This window comes from Colius striatus, chromosome 8 (assembly GCF_028858725.1).
Source record: "Colius striatus isolate bColStr4 chromosome 8, bColStr4.1.hap1, whole genome shotgun sequence".
Taxonomy (NCBI): domain Eukaryota; kingdom Metazoa; phylum Chordata; class Aves; order Coliiformes; family Coliidae; genus Colius; species Colius striatus.
Genome location: NC_084766.1, coordinates 22,215,371 through 22,237,434, shown reverse-complemented (window position 1 = coordinate 22,237,434; position 22,064 = coordinate 22,215,371). Strand labels below are relative to the sequence as shown.

Genomic DNA, 22,064 nt, shown 5'->3' with positions numbered 1-22,064 from the left:
TCTCAGCGCTGTCTCCCGAGGGGAAACCCGAAATCCAGGTGGCGCAGCCAGAGGAGCAGGAGTCTATGGCGGCAGTGCCGCGTTCGGTACGCCCAGCCCCCCCGCTCGGTGCCGTCGGGGCTGCGGGTCGCGGCGCGCTGCCTGGACTCCCCCGGGCTGCGGCGATGGTTGATTGGCGCCGCGGGGAGTTTGCTCGGAGAGGCGGGGGGAGTGTTTGCCGGCGGGGGGTGGTTTCCCCCTTCCCTGACCGGGCTCATTGGCTAGACGGAGCCGTGGCAGGAAGGGGACAGAGACCACGCGGGCTCCGCCCCGCGCCAATAGAAACCTATCGAAGGGTAACCCGAGCCCAGAGAAACCCGCGGCGGCGGTGCCAACACCTAGCCGCCGCGGTCGGGGCCGACTTTTCCGCAGAGGCGGCCGGGGGCGCGGGGGGGGGAGCGGGCGGCGGCCCCGCCATGCAGTACCAGCCGCCGGGCGCGGCGCCGGCCCTGGGCGTCGGCGTCCCGCTGTACGCGCCCACGCCGCTGCTCCAGCCCGCGCACCCCACGCCCTTCTACATCGAGGACATCCTGGGCCGCGGCCCCACCGCCGCCCCGGCCCCCCACTCCCTGCCCGCCCCGCCGCCGCCGACCTTGCCGTCTCCCAACTCCTCCTTCACCAGCCTGGTGTCCCCGTACCGGACCCCCATCTACGAGCCGACCCCCATCCACCCGGCCTTCTCCCACCACCTCGCCGCCACCTACAGCACCGGCGCCTACGCTGGGCCTCTCTACTCCTTCCCCCGCGCCGTCGGCGACTACGCGCACGCCTTGATCCGGCAGGACCCCTTGGGTAAGCCATGCGCACCCTACCCCGGCCTTTCCCGGCTGCCACCGTGCCGCTCCCGTCCCGTCCCCGTCCCGCCGTCGGGGGGCTGGGAGGGAATGGGAAGTGACCGAAAACTGCGCCCCTTTCCAGCCCGCCCCGCCGCCTCCCTGCGCTGCCCCCGTCTCCCTCCGGCCCCGACTGATTTACGGTAAATTAAAGACGCGCCGCGCATCGGCGCTGGCAGCGAGACCACAGTGCGCGGCCGCGGTGACTCAGATTTGTTTTCCTTCAACCAAGTGACTCTGAGAGTGTCCTTAGTAATGTCGCGTGTGGTTTTAGTGGGGAGTTTTAATTGTGCTGGGAGATCGCATGGCAGATCTCAGCCTTTTCCTGTGGATGACTTGAAAAACAGACGGGAGGCCAGCTCCGCTCTCCGGGGCCCCCGCGGCTCCCCGGCGGGTCGGGCCGGGCCGGGTCGGGGTCCCGATGGCCCCGTTTCTCCCATTGCCGGGGGGAGCGGCCGTGTTGCGGGGGCTGAGCCCCGCGCCCGGGCTTCAGCACTTGTTCTTAGTGATTGCAAAACTGGACCTGACTCACCACATTTGTGCAGTGAAAGAGGCTGACCCTTTCCGTTCATACAGGAAACCTTGAGCTCTCGATAGGAGTAAATCTGGTTTCAGAAGCTGTTAAGTGTTTTCCTGGCTGCCTGAAGCAGGCTCTTCCCCGGGAGTCGTGCACACTGCTGATTACTTTATCGACATCCTCAATACAGACAAATTCAGGAAACACTCGACTTCTGATAGCCGGGATCCGTTTTTCTGATATTGTTCATTTCCTCTGTGTGGGATGTGACTTTATGACAGCTAAAATAACCAGTTGCTTCCTATTTTTTGAGTCTGTTTTGCACCAGAATTACTAAAGCCTGACGCAAGCAAAATCTTGAAAAACAATGCAGCAAATTTCAAAGGGTGCAGGCAGCAAGACAGAAAGACAAACAGAGTGACTCAGTGGCACTGGCCAAAGCCTCTGGCCCCGGGACACGGCTGCCGCTCCGCAGCGGGGCCGGCTCCCCGACGTGTCGCTGCCTGCTCCACCTCTCCCCGCACCGCTGCCCCGAGCCCGGTGCGTCCCCGCGGCTGCGGGCGGGCAAACGCCCAGCCCGGGGCGGGGGGCTTAGGGGACTTCTTTCCCGAAGCGGGTGGGGGCCCCGTGCCCCCATGTTGGCGCATCCCCTAGCCCAGCCCCGCAGTGGCCCCGCTCTCCGTGGGGCCTCGAGCACTGGTGCAGAAGAAGGGAGCCGGTTTCTTTGGGGCATTGCAGCAAGAGAGCAGAAGGAAGCAAAGGTCTTTTCTTTTTCTTTTTTTTTTCTTCTTCTCTCTTTGCGAGATAGACCAACAGGAAACACATTGACGGAAATGTTGCCAAAGCCCGTAGAGTGGCTGTAACTGGCCTCTCTGTTCAGCGGAGGTGAAAAATCAGAGGAGGCGAAAGATCAGACTAGGAACTAGGGGAAATAAAACCAGGTGAAGGCAAGGAGTGGGCCCTGGACCTGGTGCGCCCAGGCTCGGGCAAGGGCCGGGACTCCCCAGGCACGTGTGTTCGCGGCCGGCCGCTGACCCTCGGATCTGTGCCTCTCTTTGAAGGGAAGCCGCTGCTGTGGAGCCCCTTCATCCAGCGGCCGCTGCACAAGAGGAAAGGGGGGCAGGTCCGCTTCTCCAACGACCAGACCATCGAGCTGGAGAAGAAGTTCGAGACGCAGAAATACCTCTCCCCGCCGGAGAGGAAGCGCCTGGCCAAGATGCTGCAGCTCAGCGAGAGGCAGGTAAGTCTGTACCCTCCTTCCGGGGAACCATACCCCATCCCCGGGCAGCCACCGAGGTCGGCGGCCCTGGCCTTACTCCAGCCCCTGCCGTGCTCCTGGGGACCAGCTGGCTACGGGGGTGGGGGTGGGGGGCAACTCTTGCTTTCCGCTTGTGGCTTGGATGAGGCTCCTGGCGCTTACTGGCTCTGAGACTACCCCGTGCCCTCTCTCGTTGTCGTTGCTCAGGTCAAAACGTGGTTTCAGAACCGCAGAGCCAAATGGAGGCGCCTAAAGCAGGTACGGGGATGTTTCTGTTTCTATAGAAATAAGTATTTTAATTGTCTTATCTTACACCGTGCTCGCCTATTCCAGGTTGTATGCAGAAGTCATCTGAAAGGCTGTTTAACCTCTTCACCTTGATTAAAAAGACAAATAGTCATGCTGGAATCCATGAGGGCTCGTTCAGGCAGCACTAACGTTAAAAGCTCCTAATGTATTTCCTATATCAATTATGCCTGGCTTTCACACACTGCCTATTAAAACTCCACACTAATTGTTTTGTAAACCCATATGTTGTTTAGCCAATTAACATGGAGAAGATAAGTAATTGTCAGTAAATTACTTAGGCAGTTGTTTTGGAGCAGAATATTTACTGGTCTTTTAAATCACCTTCTCTTAATAAACACAAGTGGATTGATTCTGCAAACCTTGGGAGAGACAGGTACAAACGTCTTGTTTGTTTTGAGGAGCCACAAGGAAACTTGAGCAGCTTTTACTTTTAATTTACAAATAGTTAGAACGTATGAGGTTAAAGTGGTTTCCTTTCCCTTAGAAATGGTGCTTTTTCTACAGCCCAGAGGGCCTGATCCTGCCCAGCTAGGCTACATTGAGGCCCCTAGGCTCAAAGATTTTTGAAAAATCCCTGTACTGTGGCCTAAGTTCAGTACACACTTCAGTAAGTGTGACACGAGTGGCTGAGCTTTACTGGTAAATCAAGCTTTAATATAAAGATAGAAAGAAACCTAATCACAGTCCCACACTCTAGATGGATTTGTTCTGTGACCTTCCCCCAGGTTTATCCTGTACTGCAGCTGATTTTTTAATAAAATCCCTTTTCCCTGGCAAGAGGCAGGCAGGCTGGGTCCCTGGCCGTGCCTCCTCGGCAGGGCCTGACCCACGCCGCAGTGTCCGGAGAGCTCGCTTGGGATCTCGGCCATTTTAAGTCATTTCCTCCTTTTCATTCAGTTGCATCCATTTCTCCGAGCCCACATGGTTATATCATGGGTACGTGTCTCAGCCTGCTTTCTCTTAAGAGTATCATTTCATGCCCCCTTAGGGGACTGGGCTTCCCAGATGGTTGCCGACACAGGGCTACTCCTGTCTTCAGAAACAGGCTTTGGTTTTGTTTTGAGTGGTGAGTGTTTTAATGTTGAGGTTTAGCTTAATTAGTAATTTTTTCCTGTTTGCTTTTGGGCCACTGATGGATTCGGCTTCCCTCCTTTTGCTGTTGGGTGTAATTAAAGAAAGATAGGGTCAGGAGGAAGCTGCGTGTTGGTGTTTGTACACTCATAATAAACATTTACTTTGCTAAAGACAAAAGTTCAGAGGTTCCTGGGCTCCGACAGCCTCTGGTTCTTTTGAAGTGGCTGTGATAACCATCCGCCAAGGAGCCTTACTTGCAGTAGCGGTGTCTGTGGCTGGTAGGGAGTGGGACCAGAGCTGAGCCCCTATGTACAGCTGAGCCCTTGCTGGCCCCAGCCCGCTCATGCAGGTTTATAGGCAGAAGGACTGCGGAGGTGGCAGGACACCTGCTTTTTCCTGCAAGAAACCTAAGGTGATGTTCTCACCCAGCACAGCTGGAATTCCTAGGCCTGTGGCTTATATTTCTATATAAAGCAGGCTTCTTTAATTGCAGGAGAACCCTCAGGCCACCAAAAAAGAAGAAGTGGAAGGTGCTGACAGTCACAGTGACCAAAGGCAGGAGAGCTGCCTGAGCCCTGAGCAGAAGGGTAAGGAAGTCTCCCTGGACGGCTCGCAGTACACCCCCTCTCCAGCCTCACAGGAGGACCTGGAATCAGATGTCTCTGACGATTCTGACCAAGAAGTGGACATTGAAGGTGATAAAGGCTATTACAATCCTACCCACTAATGGCCCTATTTGGAGAGTGGACCCTAACTCAGCTTGCACTTTACCAGGGGCTGGTTTGGAAGAATACGATGCTACAGGAGAAAACTTTCACCATTCCACTGAAAGAAAAGAAAAATCCAACACCAAATAGACTCATTTTATAATAAGCAGAGAAAGACATATTTTCTGCCAACAGTCCATATTTTGCAGATCTCTAATTTGCTTAAAGGAACATGGTTTGTATTTAATTATTTGTAAGATATATTTGTACATTAATCAATGTTCTAACTGGAATATAATACTGCATCCTGTCCTTACTCATGGGGAGTCTGAATCAGCTGCTGCCGGTGATCAGGCACAACTCCTCTCTAACTAGCGTGGAAGTGAGTATGGATTGCAGGACTAAGCTCTTTGTATGTGTAAACAAATGTAGTTTAAATAGATTAATTTAAACTCCCTTTGCAAGCAGAGAAATGTGTTCTGTGAAATAGGGAGACATCTGAGTATCCTGACAAGTGCCTTATTCTCAAACCCTTTTACTTGCTGTGGTGCTTTCCAGCAAGACATCCTTCGATTCATCAGGTGGAGTCTTTGGACAGATTCATTTTTGCTCTTGTGTGAGATGAAATGTGCCTTCTCAGATTTTTGAGGACTTTTGCATTCTCGATGGCTCCATTTGCAAGGAAAAAAAAAACCCCGCCTTCATTTTTCTCCTTGAAAAATCCTCAGCACTGTGTTTTACAGATTCTGTGTTAGAGAAGAAGATGTGGAGAGTGATAGGGTTCTGCTGCAGGAGAGAAACTGGCATCAGCTGTGGGGAACAAGTGAGGCACAGAGCCGTGGGAAGATACTGCCTATTGTATACATATCTGCTTCTGTACATACTAGTTTTCTTTAAAACTCTTGCAGTTTTATACCTCACATTGTTCATATTTTGTACATATTTTTGTTCAATGTTTAAAAAAAAAAAAAGCACACTCTGGTATTTAATTTTTTATGGGCTTGTCCATGAAATAAAAAACTAAACTCTGCCCCATCTGCCACGCTGGCTGTCCAGTTACTGGCAGGAGAAATCCCAGACCTGCTCCTGCCAGCAATGCCCCAGGCATGTTGTAACCCGGGCCGTCCTGCTGGCTGTGGGCACCCTTGCGTGGGCACATTTATTTATTTATTTTGGAGGCTTTTTTGCTGTTTTTCAGACTGCCACCCGTGTTTTGGTTTTGCCTATACCATGCCTGCACGGGAAGTGTCTCCACGGCGGGAGGAGGGAAAGCATTGTGTCAGCCCCGACTGGAAGCGTAGGTGTTTAGCCCCGAGTCTCCCCGACTCGGAGGAGGGAGGGGGGCGCTGAGGGGGCGCGGGATGGAGGAGGAGCAGGGCCGGGCATCGACCCCAGCCGGGGCAGCAGCTGACCCGCCTAAATCAACAGTGGTTATTCATCGGCCTTTCTCCGAAATTATGCCAGCTCGGTGCCGCGGAGAGGCACGGAGCCCCATAGGTGCGGGGAAATGCCCTCGGGTGCGGGCATCCCGGGGATGGGCACCTACACGAGCCACCCCGCACAGTTTGGCGTCTTCAATCCGCCCCCCCGGCACCGCAGCGAGGATCCAGGCGACAGAGACCTGCCCCCGGCCGGGATTCACGGAGGCTTTTTGTGCCGGGAAAGGATTTTAGGAAGCAACAAATAACTCTTGTGACTGGTGAGGCGGAGGGGACGTTAGCGCAGCCGGTGCCTTGCGTCTGAGCAGGTTAATGCTTTGAAAAAACAGTAGCTTTAGGTTTGGTTTATTATTTTAAAACTATATTCGTGAAGGAGGTCCAAAAACACACCGTAAACGGGGAGGTTCCGCTGCCACCTCTTCGTGCTCAGTGGGAGACGGGCTCGGTCTCTGCCCGACACCCCGGCCCCGCTGCGCACAAGGAGGCGGAACGGCCCTCGGGAGCAAAAAAGCTTTTCCATCCTTCTCATTTTCCCCACGCTGTGTTTCTGTCGCGGGTCTCAGCCCGGGACCCGACGGGGATGGGAACAGTCGTCCGTCCGCGAGTCCCCGCGGTTGAGGCGCGGGAGAGGCGAGGGGTGTCGGGAGAAAGTGGGGAGCTCTCGGCCAGAGGCGGCCCGGATCTTGCCCTCCCGTTTTTCCTTCTCACGTCTCTCTGTCCCGACCCAGATCAGGGAGCACGAAACTGGCGTCGCCTCTTCAGTGCGGCTTCGCGTTACGGCCGAGAATACGCGGGACAAAGATACTGCGAAGGGTAGGCGGCGGGCGGCGAGAGCAGGGCTTGCAGTGAACTCCAATAAACCCATTTGCACACAGGGCGATGCCGCGATGCCCCTGCCGGGGCAATCCAGGAGCCAGACACGCTTCAAGACTTGCGGGGCCCGATGCGGTGGCAGGGCTGGGGCTCAGGCTTTTGTCCCAGCCGGTGTAAGGCGGCCGCGGAAAGCCGGGCATGTAAAACCCAGGAGCGTTCCCGGCGGCGGATCTGGCGGCTCCTGCAGGTGGGGAGCCCAGATGCATCGCCTGCAGCCGCCGGGACGAGGATGTGGATTTCCTGGATGTCTTGACGGGTGACAACAGCGCTCTCAGCCAGGCTCGGCTGTGGAAATGCCCCTGCCTGCCCTCCCGGGGAGTGGGCTCACAAAACACGCCCGGGGCGGGATGAGCTGCCAGTTCCAACTGTTCGCGGCCTGATATTTATACAGCGGGGGAGAATCATAGAATGGTAGGGATTGGAAGGGACCTTTAGAGATTATCCAGTCCAATTCCCCTGCAGAAGCAGGTCAACCTAGATGAAGTCACACAGGAATGTGTCCAGCTGGGTCTTCAAGACCTCCAAGAAAGGAGACTCCACACCCTCCCTGGGCAGCCTGTGCCAGGGCTCTGTCTGCCTCACAGAGAAATAGTTTTTTCTTATGTTTAAATGGAACTTTTTGTGTTCCATCTTCATCCCATTACCCTTTGTCCTGTTGCTAGATACCATAGCAAAAAGGGATGCCCCAACCTCCTGACATCCGCCATTTAGATATTTGTAAATATTAATGAGATCCCCCCTCAGTCTCCAATTCTCTAGACTAAATAGCTGCAATTACGAGATAGCTTCTGCAAGCACTGAGCATCAGAACAATTTTTCGAGTAAAAGTTTTAAAAAGTGATTAATTAATGCTGCAACTTTGTCACCCATCAAATTTATACACGCTACTTCCATGAACAAGAGCTCAGCAAAGCAGCCTCAGGTAAACATCGGTGCCAACCAGTTCTTTAAAGACTCATGTGGGGATGCCCACGGCGGGGCAGGCGAGCGGCTCTCCCTGAGCCATCTCTTCTCGGCGCGAGCAAACCAGCCGCTTTACACGGGCCGGTAAAATCCTCGAGCCCCTTCCGTGCCACCCCGTTTTTTTTTTTCTATTTGTTTGCCTGTTGACTATTTCGTGCCGAACTAGCACGTATGACCTTTCCAGCACAACTCCCGTCTTGTTTTCGACTTTTTTATCAGCCGATTCAACTTGAAAATGGTTATCATTTAGCAGGAAAACAAACAGAAAAGCACATTTTTGTAAGCAAAACGTTAATGATTGGAAGAATTGCACCAATTTCAGCTTGACAGTGTGTGATTAATCCTCCGGGTCAGGTACTTATATTTTTAGTCATTAGGTTCGTCGGCCTTTGATATGCAGAACTGTTTCTAGCCTCGGAGGCTATCGACCCGGCCGCCTCTGTACTTTGACTCCGTACACAGCGCGGCGCCTGGCCATCAGCCCCGCGGGATGCCCAGGCTCATCGGGTCGGGGGGCTGCGGCGGGGGAGAGCATGGGTCCCAAAGGTGACGGCCAGGGTCACCCGTGGAAGCTGGCGGCCGCTTCTGTAGTCCGCGGAGGCCGTCCACCAGGGCGGGACACGTGTGGGGCGGCTTGTTCCGCACCCGCCGAGGAGCCTCGAGTGTTTCCGTGGTGTGCGGGGGCAGGCGTAGGAGGAAAGTGGTTGCATGATGTTTGCAATCCTGGACACTTTAATCCTTCACACTGAAATAGCCAGAGCCTCTTTGATTGCACAATAATAGGAAATGATAACTCAGTGCTCTTAATTGTTTGCTTTCACTGAAAAGGACCTTCCTCTGGTTGTATTGGATAAATAGAGGATTTACCACTCAAGTTTATTGGAAAACAATAAATGATATTAAGTCCCAAAGAAATCTGAGATTAAATGTCTTCTCAGAGGACAAAAAAAATCGGATAGACAAAAAAAATCTGCTTGGATATTTTTTTCTTTCAGCAATGTATATATATCTATATATAGATATATCTATATATAGATAACATTTTTAAAGATGTTATTTTAGCCAATTAGAGAATTTCAGTGCTGTAAACACAAAATAAGCATTAACAGCAGGTCAGAGCATGCTGATTAGATTCAGGTCAACTTCCCATGAATGTTTAATGGTGGTGTGGGCTTAGCAAGGACAGAAAGATTTTGCCCAGGTGACAAGAACTGCTTACTAAAGAGCCTTGGCCAGTGGTGGAGTCTGTCTTTTTCTGAATTGGGGACTCTGTTGGCTGCAGGCCTCACAAACATAGGAGATTTGTTTTCTTCCTATTTATTCAAAACAGGAAATCAATGTGTATTTCTAAAGTATTTCAGGTGGTGCACACTAAGGCAAAAAAAATGACACAATCATGAAGAAGTCTCATGATAGTAACTGAAGTGACTCCATTTCACAGCTCCATTGTTTGAGAGCTATTGACAAATGACTGCTAAACACAGGCAATCTCAAACAAGTCCAGACTGTGTTATTTTTGTCACTCAGAGTTATACCATCAAATTATTAATTAACAGATTGTTTCAATTGAGTGGTGACTTGTGAAATTTTCCTTGAGTGTCAGATACCCAGCCATGTAATAAAGACATAATCTCTGATGGCACTCATTGAGATGTAGATTTTTTTTTCCTACCAGACTGACGCCCACCCATGTCATAAAGGCTTAATAATAAATGCAATTAACAGTCTTTTTTCTCTGTCCCCTCCCCTATGAAAAGGACCTGACATTAAATGGTCAGAGAGGCTCATGCTTGTTCTTCAATTGTGGTAGTGACTTCCCCCCCCACTTTTAATTCTTTCTTTTCTTTCCTGAAAGTATTGTTTAAGATGTCAAAGATGGTAGTACAATTCTGGGAAACAGTTATTGTAACTTGTTCAATCTCCAGTAAGCTTGGTAGAAGCAAAATACTGTAAGGATATGTGTTAATGACTAAGAATTTATCCTCTGACTTTGTAGAAGAAGACAATTATAACAATGAGTATATGTGCACGCATGTGGGCCAGATGTTTTGAAGTAGCTGTTTAAAGGAACAGATTAGATCGAGGGTTTTGCCTGAGAACATTTCAGTAAAAACAAAGTCAAAATCAAACCCAATTGCTGTCTGGTGACCTCTAGGAAATGAGTTGGTGCTCACAGTCACTAGAAATAATACTGCTAGAGATAGATTGAACTTTGCATTTGTTGGTACAATTTAGGCAAATTATTTGGGTTAAAAGATTGAATGGGCATGGAAAATGAGCTGCCATCTCATCAGCCTTAGGGAAGGGGCCGTTTCCAGGAGGTCTAATTCAATCAGACTTATTTAAGGGCTAAAAATCCAATCTGATAAACACGTAGATGTCAATATCTTTAACGTGATTTTAGCGGGCTGAATTCCAGTCATCCAGGAGCCCAGTCTATGACCTGCTAAAATTGAGCAGAAGATGACCTCAAGAGACTTTTCGTAAGTTTTGCTTTTGAAAGAAGAGAGCCTGACTGAATTAAATCTATCAAATGTAAATCTATCTTTCTCTTGCTGTCTAGACAGGACCTTCAGGGTTTCCCCACATGCCAGTCTGTGCCACTGTGCCACTATGTGGAGAAACTTCTTATTGATTATGCTATAATTATCCTTGGCTGTTGAGGTGGGACTTCCCATGAGCATGGCATGTAGTTTCAAAAAAGTATTCTGTCATTGTCTAGACAGGTATAAAAGTTGTGTTTTTAGAATGATTTAGCAAACATTTTTTAACACCTTCTAGTGTTTCACTTGTCCTATCTATTCAAGGTTTCAAAATGTGTTAGTCAAGCTACACTGGCTAATGTCTTTAAAAACACATCTTTTATCCTAGCCTAGACTGAAAGAGAGTACTTGTCCTGGGATACACCCACATGAGGGTACAATTGTTTTGAAATGTCAGGACTGTCCGCTATCATGCAATTGTATCTCACTGACTTACTGCAGCTATCAGAAAACAGATCACAGGTTAAAAGGGGAATAAGTAACTTTATTTTATACACATCAATTCTTCCACTTCCTTCTCTATGTAAGAAGAAGCTCTGTACCCAGCTAAAAACCTAACCTAGCACGTAAGCCAATAAGAGAGAGGCTCACACCTGTTGCAGACCTAGGTATAGAAAGACTGAATTGTGCAAAAGGCTAGGCCAGTGGCTCAGGGTACTCACCAGGCACTTGTCGTGCCAGTCATCACCAGACCCCAGTTCTGCCAGAGGAGCCCTTTCCAAACCTGCCTTGAATGAAAATAGCCCAAGTTAGTGTAAACATTTTAAAGGATGGTGATACTTCAAAGAAAAGTTCTGCTCTAACTTCATTTTGGTTGATGGGTGTCAGAGTTCTGCTGGCACACAGGAAAATATTTTGCGCTAATTGAAGGAGTTAGTTCCAGGCTCCTTGTCTAGCAGAACACTGGATTGAATTTGGCCCTGAGCATGCCAGCATCACTTAGATGTGGGCAGGAACTGTGAATAAATTGCTCTGTTGGCTGAAAACAAACACAGAGCTGTATAATTCAGGGTGGGAACAACCAAGGAGGAATTGTGCTGTGAGTTAGAAGAGGGTTTAGGGGCTCAGAGGCAAAAGCAGGACAGGATGGTGGCTCTGCAGCCCTATTAGTGTCCTGGTGCAGTCAGTGGAGCAAACCAGGGATTTCTTCTGAAAATGACAAATTTGCCAAATGATTGTTTCAGATGAAGTGAGTGGCAGTCTGGCAGGGACCAGACTCTAGCTTTCCACCCTGGTAAGACCTTGGGGTAACCTAGTGGTCAGCACATCCCCTGAGGAGGTGGATGATATCTGCCCTGGAGTCCATTTCTCTAGCCTTGGACTTGGAGGGTGACACAGGCAGTGTTGGCTCAATCACCAGTATAGCACCTGATACAAATTGTCTCATTGATGAAATGTCATTCCTCCTCCCTAACTTTATGAGCGTCTTACCTTGAGTAAAGCACCTTAATTTTTACTTGATGGAGCAGCAGCAATAGTGACAGCAGCAGAGATGGCCACTCTCGGCAGGTTCTGGCACCTGGATCTTGCCTCCATGAGCAGGCCGATGTACAGCACTTCCACAAAGTTACACCCCTTGACAGTAAGTTTTTGGGAAACTGAGGACTGAAGCCAATCAGATCACTGGTGGCTTTTGAAAATCTTGGTCAGAACTGCATGCAGGTAGTCTTCATGTTGTTCACAGTTTCCCATACTGTGGTATGAGAAGACAATGCTGACACTGCAATAGCTGAACAGAAGACACCCATTTTCTGCCAGTGCTACTCTCATAATGAATATTGTTCGTGCTCGGCACTGGTTTGCTCCACGAGCTACCTTCCCCCACCCAAACCTTTGGGAGTGTCTGGGCACTCAGGGTGTGCTCGCAGGAAGTGCAGGCACTGAATATAAGTATATATTACAATATATTTATGCCTTAATTAAAAAAAGAACCAACTTAGACTGGAAAGCCATTGTTACCTGTTAACATATCCACATTGCACTGCAGTTTTTCTCCCTTTGCCTGTTTATTTTTTTCCTTCTGTAATGAAATATATACTACCTGCAGATGGAAACAAACATTTTTGCTAGAGAAGAGCATCGTGCTACAGATGCCTGCAGGTGATGTGACACCAGAACTTCTCTGAACGTAACAAGCGGTGGGATATAACTGCTTGATTTCAGGATCTTTTGCAAGACAGCAGAAGTTTCCTGTACTTCAAGTAATAAATACCTTACACTTACAGTTGTGGTTGAGGAGGGCAGTTTATATTGATTCATTATCAACCACTCCAAAGTGACATTGTTGTGTTGTAATACAGCCCTTGGAAGGGGTTTCCTGACATAGTTATTTTATGTTCTTGTGCTTTTTCTTTTTCCAGGATGATATTTTTGCCTCTCGACTGTCTCTTGAACTATCAATTGTGTGTTTCATTAACATGATTGATACAGTCTTATTTCCTATGTATATATAATCAATACATCTGGCACTGCCAACTGAAATACACATGATGGTATTTTAAAACACAGAGTATTAAGTTATTTGTTGGTTGCACCAGAACAAATGTAGGATAAATAATGCCATTAAATAACAAATGAATTAAGGTCTTATTTTTCCTTAGTTGCTCACGGAATCTACATTGCTACATACTTTCCATTATTTGCAAATTGCACCAGTCTGATTGAATAAATGCTTTAAAATGGGTCCCGAACACCGGTTTAGAAGCACAGAGGAAGTGGTTTCTTAGACAACTGTTACCCACATATTGATTTGATAACAGAAAGGTGGAGGGGAGAAGATGATTATGTTGATGTACGGAGCTGTTGATTGTTTAATTGAAGGTAAAATTTTTAGCTTCACTAGTCAATTACCTGATCTCATTAAGTTCTTAAAAATCACTAAAATACCATTCTGTCTGAAGCAGCTGCACTTTGCTACTATATTGTCTAAAGCATTAGGAAAATCATTTGCTAATGGTGGTTTCCAAGTGTAAACATGTGATATTTTTAGTATCAGAATAAGCTTTCTCCATGTGAGAGATCTTGAGTCACTGCCATGCACCAGATATGTAAAGACAAAGAAGGATATTAAATGTGTTTTTATGTTTGCTTAAATGACCCATAAACTTCTAAATGTTTTAAGGCTTTGTCTAAATATTCAAACCTTATCAATGGAGTGGAAGATGGAAGAGGAAAATCCCAATTTCTTGATATTAAAGCTGTTTCAAATTGTTCAATTCCTGTCACAAAGCAGAGATTGTTTTCAAGGATAAATGTAAAGTTAAGACAGTATTTGGCATCCCTGCAGAGGAAGAAGCCTTGTGCTGTGAAGATGTTATAGACACCAACACGGCAGCACAAGGTAATTGTTCTCTGGAGACTCTAGAGCTGCAAGGACAACTTGCCCTGTGCCTGGCCCCCTTATTTTGGAAGTTGCTGATAGAGGGCTTTGTGTGGCACCTCCTAGAAACTGTATGCCATAGTGCATGCAGTACTGACATAGGCACTGTAAGTAATGTTTGTCATTTGCTGTACTTCCAAACGTCACATGAACACATTCTTCAAGGTTAACACATTTTCATTTTGCAGGATGACTGTCCCAGAAGAGGTAAGTGATCAGTCAATGGTTATATAGTAATGCAAGAAGCCCTTTCCAAATGCCATGTGGCAAGAGTTCTGCTTCCTGGTATACTTTTGTTCGTTTGTTTTGTTTTTAGACTAGTTTATAGAAAGACAGCTGGTTTCCTTGCAGAAGGAGTCTGGGATGAATTTCTTCATTCTTGCAAGCAGTGTGACTTCAGTCACAGGAACTTGATGAACTCTCAAAAGAAGCTAGACGTGTTTTTCTCTCAGTACAAAGATGTAACGAGAGGTTATGAATCAAGTTCCAGAATGAGAAATGAAGGAAGAAGTGTGCTTTTTTCTTTTTCTCTTCACAGGAGGTAATGGTAGATATTAGTAGGTGAGAATAATTTAGAACAAATTCAGTAGCACCAGGGCTTTCAAGATTTTGGGGTTATTCCCTCTGATGGGTGTTTCTGGTTCTGTGCCAATCTGCTTACCACTTGCAGTCTCTGGAGTCAAAGATGACTCAAAATATGAAGAAGGAACAAAAGCACATAGTACTGATGAAGAAACCAACCTTAGAGCACATGCTTCCATACTTCTCAGGAAATAGAATTATTTTCTTCCAACAGTTATCTATGATAACTTTCACTTACATCAGTAGCTCCCAAACTACCTGTAAGCCTGTTACTTAGGTTTTTAGGTGACTGAATTAAAGTGCGAAGTGCAAGGCAAATGGTACTGCTAGTGTTGCATTTTAAGGTAATGCAAATTGGCAATTGGATTGTGTACAAGGCATTGATAGAAAAAATTGCTTTTCAATAAGAAAAGATCAATTTAGGTTTTCCAGACTGCAAAACTCTTTGGGGTTCTACCCCCTCCCCCTGCTTGTATTTTTTTTGTTAGCTAGGCTTTTGTCTCTTAAGGGTATGAGGAGGGGAGTGTCTTGGTCCTCTACTTCTCAGTACTGACTGTGGAACTGGGCAGGAAAAGTTGGAGCTATATAGAGCTACTCTGTGGCTCACTCATACTGTCAAGGCAGACGAGTCTGTTATGCCCACGTTATTGTGATTAACCTGTCTGTCCAAAATGGTACTGAAACTTTTCTCAGGTCTACATAGCACAAACCCAGTCTTGGAAAGGGTAGAGCCAGTATAACTTGGTTTACCATCACAGTTTCTGGAATAACAGCAAATTTGTCTGTGATTTGTTTACAGGAACAATTAAACCATTTTAAATACTGATTCAAAGACATTTCTTGGTGATAGCTGCTATCAACAGTAGGTTGACTTCCTACTTGGTAAGTGGGCCAGAAGAGCCATCCTGGTGGAAATGAGAGCCTGGGAGCTCTCTGCTGATCAGAACCCTGGATGATAGGAAGTCCTGCAGAGAGAAGCCCTGGCAGTAGTCAGCTCAGGAAAGTGCCCTGGGCCAACTATTTGCAGAACTATTCTGAACTATGGTGCCGCTTAAGGCCTTTGTGGTTTTGAGATAAGAAACTGAGGAAACTGAATAAAAGCAACTACCCACCAAAGAAGACTGAGTAGTATAAGAATATTACTTCTATGTGCAATCTCCTCCCCTTTACAGACCCATGTACTGGAGGAGGCTGTCTCACTGCTGTTAGTAAACAACTTGTGAGGTGTTTGACTGACATTAAATTTCATGCAGCTTCTTAAGGGCCAAATACCTCCTACCCTGGAGGACACATACACTGATAAATGACTATACATTTACAAGAATCCTTTGCAGAATAGAATGGTAGAGAAGAATCAGGGTATAATTTTCTTCAGTATAATGGTATTTAATTCTGAAGTCCATCTTTTTAATCTATCCTTAGTTTTGTGGGGGTTTTTTTGGGGTTTCTCTTTTTTTTTGTTTGTTTGTTTGGGGTTCTTTGTGTCTGTTTTCAGTGATTTGTTCACTTTATTTTCAGAGTATGAAGACTTTCTCTGGTAGTATGAGCTATACCAAATCCTACAGGTTGCACTAAATACTGAGTTATGCAGCAGACTTAGCTAGAAGGGTCAGCCTAGACAGAACTTTTTCCTAATAAATAAATCAACATATTTCCTCAAATGAAGGTGGTAGGTGGTTGCTTATTTTATGTCTTTCATTCTTTTTCATTTGAGTTGAGCTTATTCTGTATTACATAGCACTGTATTGCATTTAGTCTTTCTAAAATGTTCTCTCAAAGTGATTACAATGCAGTATATTTTGAAACTACAAGAGCCTGAAGTCATAATATTTGACAATAAAATGCATTTCTCCGCTTCTGCCTTCCAAGAAATAGTTAAAACATAATGCTGGGAACATAATGCATAATGAGTGAAGATAGTTCAGTGATTTGAGAGGATTTGTCTCATTCTATTTCTAGATATGAGTAGGTAAATAACTAGCCTAGAAATTTATTTGTAATTTCTCTGAATTTCCTCATACCCATTAACATCAGTAATATATGATTCAAAATCACTGAAGTGCTTTATTTTATCTCCACAGTAATCTTTTCTGTGACTGGGCACATCTTATTCCCAAGATGATAAACTTTCTGACAAATCTTTTCATATGATCACTCACAAATATTAAGGCTTTTAATAGTCATATAGTTCAATGCTTATATTGCCTAGACAGCATTTACTATGAATCTATTAATGTCCTGCTTTTAATTTCTAATGATACTAAAATTAAATTAGCTATGTACTCTCTTACAACGTCTGTCTCCAGATCTAGAAGACTGTTTATACAAGCAATCAGGGAAGTTAGCTGTTCACTGGCAGGGCAAGTGTCTGCAAATAGTCTCTGCAATAACATATTAGCCACTGCAAATGGAGGAATATGAATTAAGCATATAGATTTTGCACTTGTTTCCCTTGTGCCTCCCTCCCTTTCCTTGGCATGTTTGCTAATACATTTGTAATGTCAGAAATGGCTCCGAATGTTGAGCATTAATTAGACGTGGGAACTCGAGCATAAAACAACATCTACATTTTATTCTTTTTAATCAAGAGGAAATGCCCTAATGTTGGATTTAGATTTAATGCAAAACTAAATATTTGACTCACTATATATTATGTCAGTAGATTAGCTGGTATTTATCATAGTTTTCAAAACTAGGGCTTTAATGCCTCATTTGACATGATTTTGTCAGTCCCTGGCAGAAGGCTGATAAACAGTCCATTTGTGCCATTACAGCTGCCTCTTGTAGCACTGTGCTGCTATAGAGAGGGGTCAGCTGTCATTTCCTTAAAACCTTCGGTTTTGGTCATTTTATAACAGGTTGATCTTTAAAGTTCATTTGGCTGTATTACATTAGATAAGTTCCAGACTACAAACAGCGTTTTGCTGGTACAAAAATAGCTTAAATTGACCATGTGGCCAAAAGTTATCTAAATACTTTTTTTTTTTCCTGTCAAGGTAGCTGAAACTGGAGTTAAAAGTACCACTGGACTTCCATTTCTTACCTTATTTTCAGCTTCTTCTCTGTATGGATTTTTTTTGCTTTGCCTTGCTTGGGCTTTTGTTTTGGGGGGAGGGGAGGGGTGGAACGGATATCAAGAAAAAAGGTTTTCCACACAAAATGGCAAAGCTGATATCAACCAAATTATACGGCCTCTGCTGACCAGATAAATGATTCCTGAGGATCCTCTAGCTCTAAAACCCACATCAAGTGTGTGCTACTACCCGGACAGGGTTGTGGGAATGGATGACATTGTCCTGCACCCCAGCTCTTACGGATCGTATGTGGATATGCCAGTGCCAAGTACTCTGGGCTCAGAAAATCTACATCTGGGAATGTTGGTAGCCTTACTGACTTCTGTTGTATTACTTGCTATTTCCACTGCAAAAAGCTGATGTACTTGCAAGCCCAACTATGGATGTGTGTGCGATGCTGAAAACCACCTGCATTGTTTAAGATGAAGCCCAAGTATGAGCTGACTCCAACCATTCCTCCAGGAAAGAGCAGATTCTCAAGTTTTACAAATGCTGTGCTACATTCCCCTTGTGAAGTCCAAATTACATCAAATCTTGTTATAAAGGCAGAAAATTTGCTTACCAGTAATTTTTAATTCACCTTCTTTCTTGATTTGAGAAGTGGATACTTTGTCACTAGCTCACTGACCAGTCTGCAGCAGTGCTAGGATAGCTGTGGCAGCCCGAGGGATTAAGAGAGTTGGGGATTTCTGTTTCTCCTGTGATACCCTTCACTTCATTAGGCTCTGCTTACAGAATAAGAGCTTTATTACTTTTATAAAAATTGATTAAATAGTAATAAAGAGAAAACCACAGTACCATCAGGGCTAAAAACCACAGTACCATCAGGGCTATCTACTCCAATGTGCAGTGCTTGGTCCCTCACCTGCACAGAAAGGTGATGGTTTCCTGCAGGAATGGCTGAAGCTCTGTTGGGTAATTAGTGAGTTAGTTACACAACAGTTTTAACAACAATGTAGTAACTGCATTTAGAAATATGAAATATATGTCAATTTAGGAAGTCTGGAACATTTCTACAATTATCTGAATGAAATTAATTGCTGAATTTCAAGTGAAACCTGAACTTTGCGCCCCCTCCAGAAGTACAAGGACAACCCAGCTGCTGACTTAGAAAGAGCAACAGTCATGCTACCCACTCTCTTTCTTTTTTTTTTTTTCCCAATTGGATCCCATCAAAGCCAGTATCATCATTTGCATGAGTAAAATGAGCATTTACTTTTAGCACCTGGCTTCTGTAAAGTACATGGAAAATCAGCTACTTGGGAGATTGAAAACTGTCCTTTTCATTTTACAGACATAAATTAATTTCCCCAACACCAAAACAGAAGGAAAAATAGTTTCAGCACTGACAGCTTATATGCTATGGAAATGTCCAAAATCTGAGGACACAATCTGTTTTAAGAACTTCAGTTGCCACTTATCTCTGTTTCTAGACAGTCCTGTCCTTGCTGACAGTGTTCAGCCATCACCAGAGTAAGGGTGAAATAATCCTTTGCTGCAACCAGTGGCAATTTCAGCATCAGGGCTTTAATTTCTCCCTTTACTTTGAGGTCGGCAGAAGATGAGGGAAATAAAACCATTTCCCCAGTAAGACCCACTAGAAGGTGGGAGGAGAGTCACACACATTTGTGCCTACTTGCAGTCCACCCACTCCTTCCTTCCCTGGGCCCACCCTTCCGCCCTCCATGCTGTCCCCAGGGGCACAGAGGCTCCGCTCTTGCTGGATGTGGTGGCAGCAGTGGGGGGTTGGGGATGGTAGCAGAGAGCCCTTCCTCCTTGCAGGACCTTGGAGGAGGGGAAAAAATTCTCAGGAGGTGAGAAGCCGTCCTGTGGTCCTCTGGCTGGGAAAAGGAGCTGTCTCTGCATCTAAAAGCGATAAAAGAGCTTCCTTCCTACCTATGCCAACTTGTGTGGTGTGCCATTTGACAAGTCTAGGTAGTTGCCTTGTTCCTGTGCCCCACGTCTACCAGTTGGAGTTACCAAATCTGTAATAGAATTTATGTTGCTGGATTGTTATCAAGGCACAATTACCTGGGTGGTAGGTTTAGGTTAGCACTTGTGCTAGTGTAGAAGTGAACATTCTCATGAGAACCTGCAGAGATGGCATCAACCTTGGGACCACTGGAACAGTACATTTTGTTTGCTGACCTGGTGTGAAGGCAACTTTTCCATGCTCGGCAGTGCCGGTCAGAATAGGCCCCCAAGCTTGTGGGATCAGCACTTTATTCACATGAAAGACCTGACACCTTTGATTCAGTACTTCTGTCTTTCCAGGATGATGACACCAAAGCAAAGGTCTCCGTGATCTCACTGTCTCAGCAGCTTTCATGCATGAGGTTGGTACACAGAGAGTTGTTCCTCTGGCATCTATTTACTCAGTGGAAAGGGAGCAAAGAGTCACAGACTTGCCCAGGGTCACACAATAGAGGTGTCGCCAACTCTTCGTAGTAAACTGTTTATTGCACCAGGTTTTAGAGCTTTTCAGCCCTGGTTCTTGCTGTTGTGTGATAATCTGAGCTTTCTTTAAAAACAAACAAACAAAAATTACAAGGATCCTGTAACTGTGACATTGTCAAAGAAAAATTAGAAAGTGAGCAGTTAGAGGACTGAAAAAATCAGAATGCAAACAGAATCCTATATAAATATAAAACAAATGTGCTTTTCTCCATTTTCTGACTTTTCCAGAGCAGGCGAAACATAGTTTTAGCACTGTTAACAAAGTTGGTGAACATTGTGCTTTGAAGTCCTCTAACTTGCTGAAGATGCTCCTGTTCACATGCATGGTTCTCAGGGTTGCCCCGGCCACAGCTTTAATGGGACAATGGTGTGGGTGAATGCACACACAAAAAACCCAAAACCAAGGGCAGGAAGAACCCTCCTAAGTCATCAAATCTAGTCTTCTGTTCTCACAGGCATCGTGTTCTCCTTATATAGATCACTGAACGAGGTAAAGGAACTGGACTCAAGTCACACAGCTGCTTCTTCTTCTGCTCCTATCTTCTTTCATTTGCAACACAACCACTGCTACTGGTAGCACTTAATAGTTGACAGGCCAACATGTTGGTTGACCAATGTGTTACTGACATAACTGCCATTTAGATAGGGCAAGCACAGCACCAAACCCCAAACCTTCAAGTACTCACTGAATAGAGCAAAACAGAAGATGAAAGATCGACTAGGATGAGATTTCAAAAAGTATTTGGCGTTGACCTAACTGAATCCACTGGTTTTCAGAATAAAATCCTTCCCTGCCTCCAATCAGAAAATAAAAGGAAGATGTATTCTTACATTAAGATTTATATTAAAGTTATAAACCTAGATTAAGGTTATCATCTCAGGCATACTCAGAGAGAGTAAAAAGCAGTCATCAAGTTGTTTTACAGATTTCAATTTAAAAACTGCACAGATTTGTTCAAAATTTAAAGCAAATCTTTTAAATAAAGAAGAGTTATTTTTACTTTGCTTTTCTAATTAAAGCCTGAGAGATACTGCTTTCCACATGGCTTCATCTTGTAAGTGCTTGCTCTTTACCCAGGCAGCTGGAAGACCAGAGAAACAGATGCAATTAAATCCTCGTAATTTTTGGCTGAAACAAACAAAAGAAACCACTTTGGTTTTGTTACATGATGAGTTCTACTAGAATTTTCTGATATGGCATAAAGTACTGCAAAACACTGTAGACTGAAATCCACAGGTCCTATTTCGGCTTTTATTTTTTTTCATCAGATACTACTAATTCAGACCTAGAATCAGTGCAAGGTGTGCAGAGTGATGGGAATTACTGTCTTTGTACTTGAAATTTGTCATGTCTGATATAAGAAGATAAAGACTTCTCTTTATCACCCTTTACCTTGCCAACCAGAACAAAAAATAGCTGTTCTATTAAAGTGGATAAAACAAGATGAATTTAAAATACTACAGATGGGAAGCAATGAACACTCTTTGTTTCCATTCAATATCAGACTCAATGAACCCCGTTCAGATGCATTGGATAATTATGTTAAACACTGGTATGGAAAGGGACAATGCTGTGTTTTTTAACTCGTTATACAGCATCAGAACTGTCTATTTTGTATTGATTTAAAATTAGAGAGGTGTTATGATGGCACTTTGCAATAATATGTGCAAGGTCACAACCATGTACCATAGAAAATAAAATTCCTTACTGTACAGTGCAGGTGAAATACAAGTATCTAGTAGCTTCTTCATGTTCCATTATAGAGAAAGGAAAGACTAAGCTTGGTAAAGTTACAAACCCCATGATTTCTTAGAAATCATGGTCTGAATTCTGCCTCAGGAAATGACAAGCCTACTACTCACCTACCATGAATGAAAATAAGAAACACCTGTTGTCTCTTTGTTCTTAATTTACTTCCTCTGGCCCAGTTTGCCCCCTTGCTTTCCTTCTGGAGACCTGTAAGAAGCAGTAGATAGGTCCTTCTTGTCTTTTAGCATTTCTGATGAAACGCTGATG

The 22,064-nt window shown here is 45.5% G+C and overlaps 1 protein-coding gene across 3 annotated transcripts; it reads left to right on the top strand.

Annotated features, from left to right (window-relative positions):
• The first annotated feature begins 322 nt into the window (after window positions 1-322).
• HHEX (hematopoietically expressed homeobox) lies at window positions 323-5,758 on the top strand. 3 transcript variants are annotated; one of them, XM_062001679.1, is made up of 5 exons: window positions 326-831; window positions 2,451-2,629; window positions 2,855-2,905; window positions 4,524-4,725; window positions 4,805-5,757. In XM_062001679.1, exons 1-5 carry the CDS (start codon window positions 456-458, stop codon window positions 4,885-4,887), a joined length of 891 nt encoding a protein of 296 aa, XP_061857663.1. In that variant the 5' UTR covers window positions 326-455; the 3' UTR covers window positions 4,888-5,757. The 3 variants fall into 3 exon arrangements, with proteins under 3 accessions (XP_061857665.1, XP_061857663.1, XP_061857664.1); XM_062001681.1 differs by lacking the exon at window positions 2,855-2,905 and having other exon boundaries at window positions 323-831; window positions 4,805-5,758; XM_062001680.1 differs by having other exon boundaries at window positions 4,524-4,897.
• Window positions 5,759-22,064: the final 16,306 nt, after the last annotated feature.